This window comes from Pteropus alecto, unplaced genomic scaffold (assembly GCF_000325575.1).
Source record: "Pteropus alecto unplaced genomic scaffold, ASM32557v1 scaffold182, whole genome shotgun sequence".
Taxonomy (NCBI): Eukaryota; Metazoa; Chordata; class Mammalia; order Chiroptera; family Pteropodidae; genus Pteropus; species Pteropus alecto.
In genome coordinates, this window is record NW_006433946.1 from 4,943,403 (window position 1) to 4,960,179 (window position 16,777).

At 33.5% G+C, this 16,777-nt stretch overlaps 1 protein-coding gene across 4 annotated transcripts in view; it reads right to left on the minus strand.

Moving 5' to 3' along the window:
• Positions 1-16,777, minus strand: part of DIAPH2 (diaphanous related formin 2) — a 781,302-nt gene that overhangs the window by 399,654 nt on the left and 364,871 nt on the right. For all 4 annotated transcript variants that reach the window (XM_025044410.1, XM_025044409.1, XM_015586720.2 and 1 more), the window contains 2 exons: positions 15,894-15,995; positions 2,061-2,300 (listed from right to left, as the gene is read on the minus strand). In XM_025044410.1, the coding sequence (XP_024900178.1) occupies positions 2,061-2,300; positions 15,894-15,995 (342 nt within the window). The remainder of the gene's footprint in view (positions 1-2,060; positions 2,301-15,893; positions 15,996-16,777) is intronic.

Here is a 16,777-nt window from a genome sequence, read left to right on the forward strand (position 1 = left end):
CAGTAGTTAGTTAATTCAGATTTGAACAGATTACAAACTTAAGCGAACTATTTCTATGTACTTCAGTAAGTTTCTGTCATTTTAGACATTTACATCTATTCAGAATCCTTTGTATTACAGGAACATCCTTTTAATCCTAGATATTATGTGAATATCATGCATGCATATGGTATTTCTCTCTCTTTTAATAAGTATTTGCCTGAAGATAAAAATCTTACTGAAAAATTGGGAGGGGGAGATTTTAAAACATTCACTCCTTTCTCTTTTAGAACACCTATTACTACTTGATAGTATTTCTCACAAGATTTTTTTTTTTAATTTTATTTGAAGTTGGCAAAAATCTTTATGCCAAATCCTTTGAGCATACCTCTAGTGATAGATGTCAGATCAGCGTTGTGTGGAAGAACTTTCATTTGACAGGTAGATGACAGGAAGAAGCCTCTCTCCAAAATATGAGATGTAACTATAAAATCCTTCTGTGAGATTAATATAATCTTTTGTTCCTGTGTATAAATGACTTATTCATTCTTGCTTCAAAAAAATTAGTTCATGAAATTAATTTGAATGCTGTGAAATTAAGACACTTAAAAAGGTATGTATTTATTCAAATTAGGATATTTTGTTTTAAATGTCATTTTATTTGAATTAAATGTGAAATATGTATATGATAGAAATTCTTAATATTTTCTTTTAATTTATGATACTTTTATAATCAACCAAGAATACTTCAAGATTCACTCACTGTGCATACAGCATATACTCTAAATGAGTAGCATCTTGGTAAGAAACGACTTTATTAGTGTTCAGTATGTGGTATGCAATATGATACAAAAGTGTTAAATATTTAGTTTTATCCTACAAATCTGGCTATGATTTAGTCCAGTTTATTACAAACATTGTCTCATTCTTTCTGGCTTTATCAAATAATTTCACACGCCCCCTGATATCACAAGAAGAGGGAAGAAAAATGTTTTTTTTGACAGAATTTAGCAATGCGGATATCTTTTTCTCTTTCCTTATATCCCACAGAAATAAATCAGGAGTAAGCAAATACAATTCCATTATATATCCTATTATCTACAAATAGTATTCGTTATGTCTATCTGAGCTAGAACTACCAGGAGCAAATCATTTTTGATACATATTAAAATGCTTGTCCATGTATATGTAATACACATCTATTTAATGCATGAATAGAAAAGAAATTTATATCCATTCTATCCATTGCTAGATTTGAGATTCTCATTATAATGTACTTCAAGAACTAAGCAAAGTTCTGCAATGTTTTCAGATGTGAGAGAAAAAAAATGTGAAGGAATGGTGAGATGTCAAAGATATATCGCTTGTTTTCAGATTTATTTTCGTCTCTAGCTTTCTTACAGGCCTTCATCTCAGTCTGTTCAGTTTTCTCTCTGTAACAGACAGATCTTTCCCTTGAATAAGGTAGTTTGCTCTAGTCTAGAAATGGACATATGCAAGCACTTGTGTGCTTCTCTTTTTCTGTTTACTTTCCACAAAAGTTAAAATCTCAAAAATGATATTATAAAAGTACAAATTAAACAATAAAATGTCACTTGATATTTTAATATTTGGAAATGGACTAGATACCTAATATAAGTTTAGTAACACACTATTTAACAATAAAGAATGTTATTCTCTTAGGGTAGAATAAGCAAAGCACATTCAAAAATAAATTTCTGGCTATTCATCGAATTTCACTCCTCAAATACTTTTTGGAGAGACATAAGTAAAAAGGACTGAAATACAAGATTGTATCTGCCTTATGAAAGCAAATTTTCTTGATCTACAAACTCCAGTAATATTCAACGAGCTGAGTTTAGTACTATACTGCAAAAGAATCTACACAGTCATTGAACTTTTACTGAAGTAAGATCTTGAAAAATCATCTATCTGTTTTAATTGAGATATAATTCACATATGATAAAATTCACCCTTTTTAAAACATACTTTTTTTGACTTATGTATTATTGCTATTTAGAGTGACCGCTCTCATAGACAAAATTATTGTTGTAAATAAGCATTATAAAATGTTATCTTACCTTACAAAGGAAGTTGATCTTAAAACCCAGAGACTGGGCATTTCTTGAGCCTGAGTTCATGTAGTTTCCAACCAGAAGAACTAACTCTAAAAGTCTGTTAAAGCTTTCACTTTTCTTCAGTTCTTCACAGGCAAGAGTTACTGCTATGATGCTTGGTTTGATGTTGTTTATGTGTTCTTCAAACGTGAGTTTAAAAAGAATGCTATTGAGACGAGGCTTCAACATTTTCACTGAGCTCATCTGTAAGATAAGGAATGTTTTATAAGAACAAATATTTAAAGCCAGTTATTTCTCTCTCTAGTGGAGATCATTTTATAGACAATACTGTAAAATTTCTGCATAAAATGAGTCCCGTCTGGGATTTTAAAAATATTTTTATTGGGTTTAGACATTCCAAAAGAATATTTTTATCAAAGTTTAAAAAAGCTGTTCGGTTTTAAATAACTTAAATCATCCTTATAGCATTAAGATAATATTACTGAAGCTAAATAGTTGCTGTATGTTAACTGCATAATCATTAGTCATCAACAGCATTTAAAATGCCAAAAATCTGCCCCTGAGGCAAACTATGAAAATTTACAAATATGAAATTGAGTTGAGTGAATGTCTAGGTTACAGATAAAAGATGTACATGATGACAGAAAATCACATTTCCTAAAAAATTACCTATTACTATGCTGTTTGAAGTCAGAGAACTAGCTCTGACTGAGCATTTAATTATTTTTAAACCTATGATTTCTATTCATAATTATGTAAAATATTTATATATGCTCTAAAGAATTTCACCTACTTAACAGAATGTTGATGTTCAATAATTAGGTTATGGTAAAATCACATGAACTTAACTTTTAAGTACATTATTCAAGACTTCTATATTGGTTTTCTTCAAAACAGTTCAACTTAGTTTTTCATTACTTGTTTCACAGTATTGGTACACATTCTCTATTCCCTATGGTATAGCTCCTATGATAATAACTTATTTTAGTCTTTAATTTTCTCTAACTCCAAAGCATTTAACTAGTTTTCACTCACCAAATGAATTCTGGGAGAGAGGTAGGGGGGAGAGTAGACACACATGGACATATATAAACACACACAATGAAATGAAATTATTAACAATCCTAATTATATTTATTTTCTGCTTCTTGAATACAAATGTCAGGCACAGATTAGGCATTGAGATATCTGTAGAGAACATGAAAAAAATTAGAGAACATAAACAAAACCCTTAAGCTACAAAAGCAGCAAATGAGCTATTGAATGGAGCATATTTGTTCTAATACGAAAGGAAGACATAGTCCATCATTTTTTAAAATGAACTTCCTCATTAACCATGGGTGTCTGCTTCTCCAAAGATTTACCTTCGCCTTCTGCTAAACTCCCTTTATGCTTTTGTGATTTTATAGACGTATCAAAGTATGCTGGGAATATCTACCTGTTACTATATTTATGTAAGTCTTATCACTAGCTTTTTGATATGGCCAGGGTAATACTATGCAAACTATCCTACTTTTTCTTCAGTGCTCACATGGTAAGTATAAGACACACCATCTTCTCACAAAAGTTCTCAATATAGCCTAAAGCTGAAAACTATAGCTAGTGATAAAATCAGCACATGATTCTAGATGGGTAAACAGAAAACAAGTGCTGGAAATGTTCACTGAAGGAAGAGAAAACTTTAAACTCGTATGACTACAATGTTTAATGAAGGCTTCACAGTAGAGGCCTATAAAGGGAGGAAAGAGAGAGAGAGATGGAGGGGGGAGAAAGGAGAAAGGGATGAAGGGAGAGATTGAGACTGAGATAACAAAGTGAGACCAAAAGGAAGGTGTAGAGAGAAATAAGGGTGTAAGAAAAGGTTTATAGGTTAGGAATATATGAGGTGTATACCTAGGGGCAGAATTGGGGCCAAAGTATTTGAAGAATGGATATAAAGGCCACACAATTGGAAGTGAATCACATCAAAGTCTATGTCTCCATGAACCTGCAAGTCTCCTTCTGTATATTTGTGTGTGAATCTAAGTTTCTACTTGTCTTTTTCTGCCTTTTTTTATTCCTCTACCACTGACTCCAAATTTCTCCCCATTTTATTTCTCCTTTCCTGTCACTGGTAACTGGCCACCATTAGCACAGAATCATGTCCTCTATCATTTTATATATTTAGAGAATAGTTTTTTTTAGCCTCTCTGTTGGTTAAAAAAGCCAGAACTATCTTGACCAGGTGCTAGTCACCACTTTTCTGCCCTTCTAGCCATGCTTTATAGGGCATGTAGGGACCTAGCTCACCAGGGGGGCCTTTATGCCTGATCAACAAGGAATTTAAACCTAAGGTTTACATGCTTTTTAGTCTTGCTTAAGTTCTAATACTTGTCTTTATTCATATTTTTATCATTTTGGAGCTTTGTATTTCAATCCTTGGCCTACAAACTCAGAGGGCATGATTTTTGTTTTAATACCAGCTCCAACTAAAATAATGTGACTGAAAATGCACTTTAATAATAATAGTAACAAGTGATTAACATTTATTGAGCACTTTGTGCCACACATTTTGTACATATATATAAATTTATATCTATACCTATCTATCTATCTATCTATCTAATCTATCTATCTATCTATAGATATAAATTATCTAAAATTTAATTCATCCTCAGATTCTAAATAGTGTACCTATCTATCTATCTATCTATCTAATCTATCTATAGATAGATAGATAGATTAGATAGATAGATAGATAGATAGATAGATAGATAGATAGATAGATAGATAGATAGATAGATATACAGATAGACAGGCTTGATTGTCAAAACAACCCTAGGAAAAAGTTATTAGCATTAATCTCATTCTATAGTAGAGGAAAGTGAGGCACAGAAATACTAAGTAATACACAAATTATATGTTGAAGACCTAGAGATTTGAACTCAGACATATGGACTACAGACCCCAGACTTTCAGCCACTATACTAAACTGCCTCTTGAGTCACCTTGGGAGAAGTATGTAGGATTAGTTGAAGCAGAGATTAGTGGCAGGGAAACCATTAGTAAGTTTTCAAAATAAACTACAATGCTGACACTAGGAAGGGAAAGGAAGCAAAGGATACAAGAAGCAGAATCAAGGAAGAATCAGTGGAACTTAGCAATTGACCAGTTATGGGAGGGAAAAGTCAGAGATAGCTCTAAGATTTTAAGTCTACTGTGAGGTAGAACATTGTTGGCAATAATGAAGGCAGAAAGAGGTGCTTGTTTGTGTGGTTTACTGTCTGGTTGGTTGTTTTGTTTCAGGAGTATGAGAGTAGATGAATCTGCTTCCCCAGATTTGCTGCTGCCTATACTACAGTAAGCTAATCAGGGACTAAGGCAGTGGGGGAAGGTAGGGTACAGTTTAGTAGCAAATTCAATCAAATGACTTAATCTGGAGATGCTTACATAATCTGGCTGTGAAACTAATCTACCTAATTCCTCTGGTCTTCAGGTGCCTCATCTGTAAAGTAGGGAAAATTCTTGATGGTTAGACAGGAGTCAAATAAATGATCCATAAATATTTCCTTCTTTTCCTTTGTCTACCTCTAGAGTTGTAGAAAGGTAGGGTAAAGGGTACTAGATCTACAAAAATAAAAAATAAAAAAATAAAATACTTGGCTATTATAAAAAAAAAAAAAAAATTAAGTGAAGTTGGTTCAACATCCTCAGATTCTAAATAGTGTATTTTACTACTAACAAAGACACCATTAACTTCCTGTTATTAAGGCTCCAAATCTTGGTTTCATATTTAAATCATGGTAAATACAATGTAATTTAATACTATTCCTCGTCTACATTTTAACCTGAAGAATTTCTTAGAATTGCCTCTTACTTTCATGTTCACCATTCAAGCTTAAATTTTATGTAATTCAAGATTGAATTACTAAATGTTACTATTTAAATGTGATCCCTCCAGCTTTCTCCTCTAAATTCTTGCATAAACGGTAAAATAATAGTTCTGTGGTAGGGAAAAAATATTGCTTTCTTGACGTTTTGAGTTTTACGAATTATTATAATATCCAGTAGCATTGGGAAATTCAGTTCTCGAGTTTAAGAGGAGATAAATATTGCAGTTGGTAGATTTAAAAGTTATTTGAATAGACGTTGTGGAGGCAAGGTCATTGATGAGGAGAATATATAGAGAAGAGTCAAAGACTGCACCTTGTACAGCACCTAGCACAGGATCTTGCATAAATTAGATATTCAAATATTTGCTGATTGGTTTTAAAAGCACTCCTTAGCTCAGGGTTCCCCAACCCCTCCACCCCACCGTGGACCAGTACCAGGTCCATGGCCTGTTAGGAACAGAGCTGCACAGCAGGAGGTGAGCGGCAGGCAAGAGAGTGAAGCTTCATCTGTATTTGCAGCTGCTCCCCAGCGCTAGCATCATCACTTCAGCTCCACCTCAGATCATCGGGCATTAGATTCTCATAGGTGCACCAGTACCTGGTACCAAAAAGGTTGGGAACCATTGCCTTAGCTGACTAACCATTTTCAGATCTCTCAAGTAGAACAGATAGATTGTGTATTGAACAAAATTAACAGAAGATAGTAATATTTTACTATCCCCCAAATAATATCTTCAGCTAAGATGTCACACCAGAAATGCTAGGGAATTAACTTTGTTGAAAAGTCTGATTTTGGAAGAGGCTGTACGGTAGAGGGGGAGTCAGAGTTGTCTTTTGATCTGGAAAAATTTAATTCATTTACCGTCTAGAACACGGTTTGGCACATAGCAGGTAATAAATATGATAGGTGATTAAAAAATAAATAATTGTAAAATGAATGAATGAATGAATGAATGAACATATTCATTCATACAAATAGGAACTCTAATATCAGCAAAGGGCTGGATTGGAAAGAGATGCCTAGTATGAAAAGGTATAGTAGGCTGATGTGCGGTAGGAGAAAGGTATCCTATGGAAGGCAATTTGTACCATATGAGTCATTCCAATGATACTGCCCAGGCCCAATCTTAGCCCAAATTCAGAGCCCTTATAACTCGCTGGAAGGGTAATTTTGAGAGAAAATTTTCCCTAATCCACAGAGAGGGAGAGAAACCATTTTCTGAATTCTCCAGACCCATTTGTAAACTGTAGTTGAAGAAACAGAGACTTCTAAGTTACACAGACCTGGACTTGAACTACAGTTCTGTCAATTTCTAATTGTACGACTTTTAGTGCAAGTTACCTGATGTTTCTGAGACTTTATTTCCTCATAAGTAAAATGTATTCTTTAAGTCATTCATGCAAGTTGCAGTAAGACTTAAGTGACATACTATGAGCACACTCCTGTCATAGTAGCTGACACGGTGTAAGTACTCTAAAACAATAGCTATTGTTGTTATTACCCTCTTTACTCATCCTCAGAAATTCTCAAGTAGAAGGAATCATGATCCCTGATTGTTCCCCTGAATTTGAAGAAAAGTTTCTCTCATCTAAAAGTAAGAAATGTGTGTTACCAGGACTTTGGTGAAGAACAGTGCTTATTATCTATTGAATACACTGTAAATATTGTGTTCTGCTCCCTTTAGCCAGTTTAAACTCATAATATGCATTTACTATTAGAAATGTTATTACTGAAAATGTGTTATTGTAAAATCAAGACCTTATGGAGGGGGTGACACTATATCGGGCGCATCTCTTAACAGGAACCACAAATCAGCATGCATTGATCATACTAACAGAATTTGCCGCAATTCTAAGCAAACATTTTTTATGAATAAACCAGGGTACACTGATAGACAACAGTTGAATCTCCATTAGAGGATTTGGTATGTAAGGAAGTGTCTCGGATAAGCAAGCTTAGAAATAATAGAAAGCACTGAGCAACATCCCCAGCCACAGATAAAATTATTAAAAGGCTCATGTCTCATAAAGGCATTTGAGTACACCCAAGTGATATAAGTAAATACAACAAAAACTCGGTTCAAATGTATGTTCACTTTCAGTTGTGGTTCCTTGAAGCATTTTAGTTGACTGGCATCCTTTGTTTTATAATTCATTCCTTGAAGTGATGTAGGAGGCTGACCATGGTGTTATGTTATGTAAGGGATTTATTTGTGTTATGAGGTACTTGTCTATCAAATCACATCAAGCAGCTATCATTTCTTCAGCTGATCTGTATTATATTAAAAAAAAAGTGCATTGACGGCTTTAGTGAGAGTAGCTACAAGTGGGTTATTTCCCCAAAGAGTTAGATGCAGTTTTATTTATATAATTTGAATTATACACATTTCACTACCTATACAGCTGGTGAATATTGGTCTACTGCCAAACTACCAAAATAATCTAGAGAGAAAGAATAAAAGGAACAAGTATAAAAATGATGTGTGAAAGAGGAGATGGCCACTTGTCCCTCCTGCAGTCATGTGTCGCTTGCCTTTAAGGTTCTTTCTATCATCTTCCCTTTTGCACTGCTAAGAAACACACCTTCAACTACCGTCATATCTGAGCATAACTGATCTTCTAGTCTCTTCAGAATATAATGTTAAGACTCCATTAGAATTAACAGATATATTTGCAACAAATATACATTTGTTACAAGGTGTTTTCTCTAAACAGTTAAATACGATTAGAAGCCATTGCACATTGAACATACAGAATAATTTTGTATCATGGATATCATAATGATTATGATAATGAAGTCACACTATAGGCAGGTGGACTTAAGTTAGACAGCAGGCAGAACTGCCTATGAAAATTGTGAGATCCAGACTTAATGACTGAGCAAAACTCTGCCTGGTAGTAGGGAAATAAAGCGGGGACACCTGTGATTCTCTGCTAAAAATAATAATAATAATAATAATTTTCTTATTCTCTTTTAACAATAACCTCCTCAAGGGCAGGGTTTCTTCTGCTCATTGCTGTACTTTCTGCTGTACGCCAAGTACCTGACCTGGACAAAATAATCAATTCAAGTGTACCTGCTACATAGAGTCAATGGCAAATGTTTACATATTAGATGCCAAAAGAGAGAAGAGCCATAGTTAATCTGTAAAATGAGGCTTTGAAAAAAGAGTGTTGAAAACTGACTCGATACCAGAAAAATAAAGATGTGTTGATAAAAAAATATTTCCCCCCAAGATAGTGATATGTGGAAATTATGCCTCAACAAATGTCTACTTGTCTGGTCTGTAAGACAACACAGTAACAATGTCTGTCCCGAAAGACACTATAAACTCAGAAGAATCATACTAAGAATTTGAGCAAGGATTTCAAAACATCTTTCTGAAAACAATTGTTTGAGGCCAAGAACGTCCATCAAAACATTGACTATGCTGCTACACTGTTGTATTAGGGAGAAGGGTTAATTTTTGATTTTTTTTAATTTAATGAAAAGCAATCAATAGCAAAATTGATTGACATCCATAGACTTAATCTGAATATTCAGTTTTCAGCTGGTTTTATTTTACCTTATTTTATTGCAAAAGCTGATGGAAATAAATTAATCCTGTCACAAAATGGATTACTATGAAAAATTAATGAACTAAAAAAGAATATGAATACATGGATTTGGAAATGAATCATGGGGAGTTTTCTTTTGCCTTATCTCAAATTTATTAAACCAGCTTTTTCTCAGATAAAATAAATGCACACAAAAGAGCTAACATTCATATTTAAAGAAAGAATGAAAACAGAAACAATCAAGGTATTACATACCAAAATGCTGAACATTGAATAAGCACAGATAAAATAAAGAAAAATGTGATTTTCCCAATGAATATGCAAACCTGAATAATGATTTAATATTAATGGAATAGAGGAGCTAAAATTTCCCGTCCAAAGTAATTGCCTTTGATGATATGTGGGAGAAAATAAAAATCCTTTTAAGAATGTCCTTTTCACCTGGTTAAGCTATCTTGAATACAGCTCATGAGCTCTTATGTTTTTTTTTTGTTGCTGTTTTTTTTTTAATTAGAAAGCATACCGACTTTAGGCATAAATCTACTCCTCTTGGCTTCATATATTTGTGTCGAAAAAGAAAAAAAAAATAAGTGTGCTGTCAGCAATATCACATAATCTGTGCTTTTCATTATAAATGCTTTTATGTATAGGGCTATCTCAACATCTTTTTGTTAGATTATAACTTTAGAATATTTTTAATTGAAAAATATGGGTAATTTTGAAGTCAGAAAAACAAAGTACCGATTACTAAGAGAACTAATTATTGCCTTCTTTTTCTTAGATAATGAGTTAGTTTAATAGATATACTCAGTATGGTTCTATATCCTTAGTGCAAGACAAGTGGGAATTTCCAAAACTCTGAGGATGGAGAACAGCTGAGTTGCAAACACACTCTGAAGAGTCTAAAAGTTCCTGCTGGGGGTTCTAACTGGCAGAGCTTTCAAAGGTCTGTGCTTTTTTTCTGGGAAAGGTATAGCACATAATTACAACAATGTACCAGATTCAATTCTGTGGGAGGCAGGCTGGAAGACAAGTCAGTGGGAAGCTATGCAGCCAATCTAGCCCCTTAATGAAAAGGATTATTGATCATAGGAGGTGTGGGAACTAGCATTTCTCTCTTACCAGGAGGTCTGCCTCTAGACAGAGAAAAGGTCCCTGGATTTTTTTGGTTTTTTCTTTTTACTTTTTCTCTTTTGGGGGGTTTCTTTTTAACTTATTACATATGAATACAAGCAAATCAATGATGTGGTTGCTGAAAAAACCCAAAAAGTTTAGAGAAAGCTTTACAGCCCAGTCATTGTCTCATATGTTTATTTCTTTCTAAGAGTCAAAGCCATATTTTCCCCCCAGTTTTGCAAATTTTATTGTTTTTGTTTGTTTGTTTGTTCGTTCATGATGATTTTAATGAATCGTGCAGGAGTAATATCATTTCTGGCATGTCTAGTCCTAACTGATATGATTCTGTTTTTATCATCCAGGCAGTTATATAATAATGCAAACTCTATCGGGCACTGGTAAGGGTTATAGGAATAAAATCAGGAAAGAGTATTTATTGTTAAAGAAGGCAAGGCAAGGAAAGGTTTCAATAAGAAGACTAAATTCTTCAATGTTATCAAGTGCCATATAGATACAGAATTAGACAGGCCTGAAAGAGTCTAAAGATTTTGCCTTCATGCTAATACATTTAAGAATCAAAATAATGCATGTATTTACTATGGAAGTTGCAATCTAGTGGGAGTTAACAGACATTTAATAAATTAAAAAAAATGCAAATAAGCATTTAATTAAAAACCATGATAATTTCTAGAAATAAAAGAAAAAAAAGTGCTCTGCGAGAATTTAATAGGGAGACCTAATTTTGACTGATAGGTAAGTGAAGACATGACCAGAAGGATGAAATTAAACTGAGACACGAAGAACAAGAAGAGAGGCAGGCAATGAGTGGGAGTAACAGAGAGTCTCATGCGTAATGGGCCAGAGGCAGGAAAGAGCATGATAAATTAAAAAAAAAAAAAAAAACTGAAAAATCAAATATAATGTGGCTGAGGCATAATGAGTAAGAAGCCAAACAGCAGGAGATAAAAGTAGGAGAAATGGCAAGTTGTGGTAAGGAGTTTATATTGTAGCCTTAGTGCCATACAACACACTGATGCTTTAAGTAGATAAATACTATGAGGTAACACAAATGCACTCTAGAAATGTCACATCAAGGGTTGTGCTGAGACTGATTTGGAGAAGAGAAAAAGTATAAATAGAGAAAACAAGCTAAAAGTATATAGTAATGGTTAAAGGGAATGATGATGCTGGCTTTGGGCTAAAGTGGTGACAGCAAAGATAAGCAGAGTAGATCTGATGTATATTTTTGATGCAATTAGAAGGTAATTAATGACCTCTCCTAGATCAATGCCTTATTTAAGGCACAATTCTGATTACTGTTCATTGAAGTTAAGGAAGTAGACAGCCAAAGGAAACTAATCTTTGAAAAAAACTGCTGTTAGGACATGGAGATTGGTAAGTAGGTATGAGGGACTTCAAGGCCAATGAAGGATTTTTATTCTCTACCCAACTATCCATTCATCAGTTTTAGGCAAGGAGTGACGGAAGATGATTTTTTTTTTTTCTAAAGAGAAGGGCAGAGTGGAGACTGACAAAATGAAGAGGCAATAAGATAACAGAACTAAAATAGGTGGCGATAATAATGCCTCAAACAGAGATAAGTAAATTAGCATGTAGTAGAACATCTTACACATGCAGCACACATACACCCATCCCAGTACAGGACAGTGGTTAAAAACATTGTCTCTGAAATCAGGCTGCCTGGGTTTGAATTTTGCATCTATTATTTACTATGTAACCTTGGACAAGTTCTCCAGCCTGCCTTGGTCTTGGTTTCCTAATCCATAATATGGCACTAATAAAAGTGTCAATCTCACAGTGTGGTAAGGAATATGTGAGATACTGCATGCAAAATTGCTTAGCGTGGTATCTGACACAGTAACTCCTCAATACATTTTTGTTTCTATCACTAATAATAACAACAACAATATTAGTCATATTAAATAAGGTATCCCTCTTGCTGGGTTTGATAGAGAATAAGTTAATAAAAGATAGGGGTAGAGATAACTTTGTAGGTAGAAGAGATATTGGAAGTTCTGAAGCCTAAGTGTTTTTCCATTTCTCTGGCGAGTAAGAAATTAGGTTGTTTGTAGTAAGTGAAAAGAACGAGGAGGGGCGGGATAGAAGACTGGAGGAGAGCTGATAAGAAATGGTATAGCTGCTATGAAAAAATGAAAGACCATTGCATAGAAACAAGGAAGAAAAAATGCTGAAATGGCAATGAGAGTCCTACTGAGGTAAAATCTAAAATGTCATGAAGACACCAATTCACTGAGCGCACCAAATTGTGTAGGAAGATATAAAGCCAGAGGGGCAGAGGCAGAATGAGAATGCTAAAGAGCTCAAGTTTTATTCTGTAAAATCTGGGAGACACCGAAATTTTTTGATACAGATATATGATGGAGAGATTTTAAGAAGACTACAGTATTAGCTTTGATGGGGAGAAAGAGAAGAAGCAAGACTATCAGTTTGGAGCCTCTCTCATTAGTGCAGATGATTCTATACATTTCCAAAGTTGCCCTAAATGTAGGCTGTGGATAAATTTTGAGGGTTAAAGTTATTTGGGTATACTCATAGAGAAGTATATTTCATTTCAGCATAGAATGGGAGAAATATGTTTCACCATAATTTTTACTTTTACAAATCAAAAATATGCTATTTTAAATTGCAAGCTCACATGTGGGTTTAATAATTGCCCTATAATTCAATAAACATTTATCTATTGTCTATTGTAGATAAAATATTGTCCTAAGCGCTGCAAAGCATACACGCTTAAAAAACTAAAGCACAGCGTTATTTCAAATTTCTTTTGGCTAGATATGAGGTTATCTAAACTTTATTTGGCAAATACCGATTGACACTGCCTTAGAAAATTTATATATCATAAACTACTTTATAATGTCTTTGGCTTTTTTCCCTGCAGGCGTGTAGCTAAAGATGGGAAGAGTAAATAAGAAGACCAGGTGACTTCATGTACACAGTCCCAGAATTATTTATGGTTATGTGCATAAACAAGAAATATCTTCCATTTTCTATTTTGCTTTTAGTTCAGAAGGTATATTGCTTTTTATGTCCCCAAACTTCATTTCCTCAGTGTAGTACCAAGGATATGCCTCTTGAAGGACTTTCTTGGCAAACTAATACATCTTCCAAGATAAACTGCATTCCCCCCCCCCAAAAAAAAATGGCTTCAGAGAAATTGTGTAGTGTACTTACTGTAAAACTCATAACCATCATGATACAGCTGAATTCTCAGATGGTACATAGCCTAGCTTCAATTATAATATGAATTCAAACAGCTTAGGTTTCAAGTTTGGACTTTGGTCTGGAAAATTTTATTATTTCATATGGCACTAAAGTGCTGTTATTTAATTAATAATATCCAACCAGTTAGTTGATTGATTTATCTAACTAAAAAATGAGAGAAATATCTGCTTCCGGTACATTTACATTCTCTATCCAATACCAAATATGCATTCCTGATTTGCTTTTCAAGGACTGGAAAGAATCCTACATCACTGTATGCAATGCCATATCTGAGAATTAATAAAGTCTAAATATGGGCAAGCAGTTAATGCACATGTTCAAAAGAAACATTCTCTGTCTCATCTATCACATTTTGACTTTAAACAGGATTTTTAAATTCCAAAAGACCAAACCAGATCATTTCAAATATATTACTATTAAAAAGGTTATCCTTATACATTGCTGGTGGGACCGCAAATTGGTACGGCCACGATAAAAAACAGTATGGAGGTTCCTCAAAACACTAAGAATTGATCTACCATATGATCCAGCAATCCCTCTACTGGGTATTGACCCCAAAGACTTGAAAACCCATATCCAAAAAGATATTGCACACCGATATTCATAGCAGCATTATTCACAGTGGCCAGGATATGGAAGCAACTGAAGTGTCCTACGATACAATGATTGGCTAAAGAAGTACATATATACAGTGGAATATTACTCAGCCATAAGAAGAGATGAAATATCGCTGTTTGTGACAACATGGATGGATCTTGAAATAATCATACTAAGTGAGATAAGCCAGACAGAAAAGGTTGAAAATCACATGACATCACATATGTGGGATATAAACCTAAAAGCAACAAATGAACAGAACAAACAAACAGAGACTCATGGACATAGACTATAGACTAGTGGTTACCAGAGGGTAGGAGGTAAGGGAGGAGGAGGGAGGTAGATGGGGTAAAGGGGGTCAAATATAGGAGGGTAGGGGGAGGGTGAAGTGGGTAAAGGGGATCGAATATTTGATAGCTGAAAGAAACTGGACTTTGGGTACTAAACACACAATAGAATATACAAATGTTAAATGATAATGTACACCTGAAAATTATATAATTGTATTAACCAATGTTACCCCAATAAACTTATTTTTTAAAAAGTTAGAAAAAACAGATTATAAAATATTTTGGATGAAGCAGACACAGTGTTTGACTATTAGGACTGATGGTAATTTTAAGTCTTAATAAGCAAATGGAAAATGGTCAAGAAGCCAGGGTAAAGCTGGCAGCTGTACTAGAATTGTTTATTCATACAGACAACAAACTTGTAGAGAATACCTAAATCAAAAAGTTTTTTTCTCTAAGAAATATATAAATCACCATGCCCTCTTTCTATTTTTTGAGGCAATTATTTGAATAGCAGGTTTGGAGAGTACTTAAAATATATAACTATATTCTTTAATATATAATTTATACCTAGTCATCTTTTGTACCCCTTAAAATAAAGAGGGAATAAGGAAATATAATACATTTCGATAATGATATAACCAACCACACTAAAGCATAATGTGTATTTATGAGCTTTTCTTTCCAGCTGAAACAGTGTATTTAAAGCTTTCCATCAATTAATAACACTCTATAGGAAATCTAAAAGTTCTTGTGCTTTTTCTGACATAATATATACCACAGAGTCCCTAGAATATTTACCTAGTTACTACCATTTTTATTAGTCTAAATATTGGGGGGGAGGGCAAATGCTGACATCAAGATCTAAATACAAGTAAAAATAGACAATACAATAATATATATACTATTTTTCATATATTTCATGAGATATTTTGAAATATTTTATAGAACGTAAATTTTAATTTCTTTATTTTTCAATACCATGACAAATAATAGAAAAACAAAGGATGTTGTTCTGAAGGCCAATATTATATTAAATTACATTGTTGTACAGTAAAAAAGAAATCAACGATTAAAATTATTTTCACTGTTTCTGACAAGGGTTACTTCCAAGCTGACGTATGCTAGATACATACCACGACTCCAAATTGTTCAGGCTCACAAAGGTCATCATATTCATTCTTCAGCTTTGCTAATTCATTGAGTACCGTCTGCTCAGGAAGGTGTTTTATAAGGTTCTAAAAAGAAATGAGTATAAAAATTTAGTATTTTATTAGTAGAATTATTAAGCATGCGTTAACAACTCTAAAAGTGATAAAATAGGTCAGAATATAAATTTCGGACTGTGGTTCTGTTAGAGTACCAGGGTTTCCACACCTTCTTCCTAAAAATTTAACTAAAAAATGAACTACAATTTAATGTGAATAAACATATAAATATATTCTATTACTATGCGCTATGGCAATATAAATGTTAAATAAAAAGATCATATAGCATAAATGACATCATATAGCAACAAATTGTCTAAACTTCTTGGACTTAAATACATAATTTTAAAATTTATTTTCTATCATGATAATTAGCCAATCCATACAGGAAACAGAAAAATACTATGTAGAAATTAACTCGTGCAATAATAATAATAGTAAATCAACTCTTCATAATTGGCAAAATTTGAAATCCTTTTCAATCTTATAAACCACATCAAGCCTATAAAACCAATCCCTCATTATTTACAATGTCTATATTTAAATACACAATGCATTTCTACTTTAATGGAGAATCAGCAAAAGTAATGCATGCTCAAATCTAATGTCTAAGATAATCAAAACTGATTAATTTATCTCAACCTAATTCACCTTAGATTTTGGTACAGTTCTAATCATCATTACATTAGCCTGCAACCAACCTTTAAGGGACTTGTATGGGATTTTTAAAAAGACATATGAACAGAAGGGAAGCAGGAAACAAGATTTAAGAAAGTAGGGTTGACACAAAATGGCAGAGAAGGAAGTTCCAG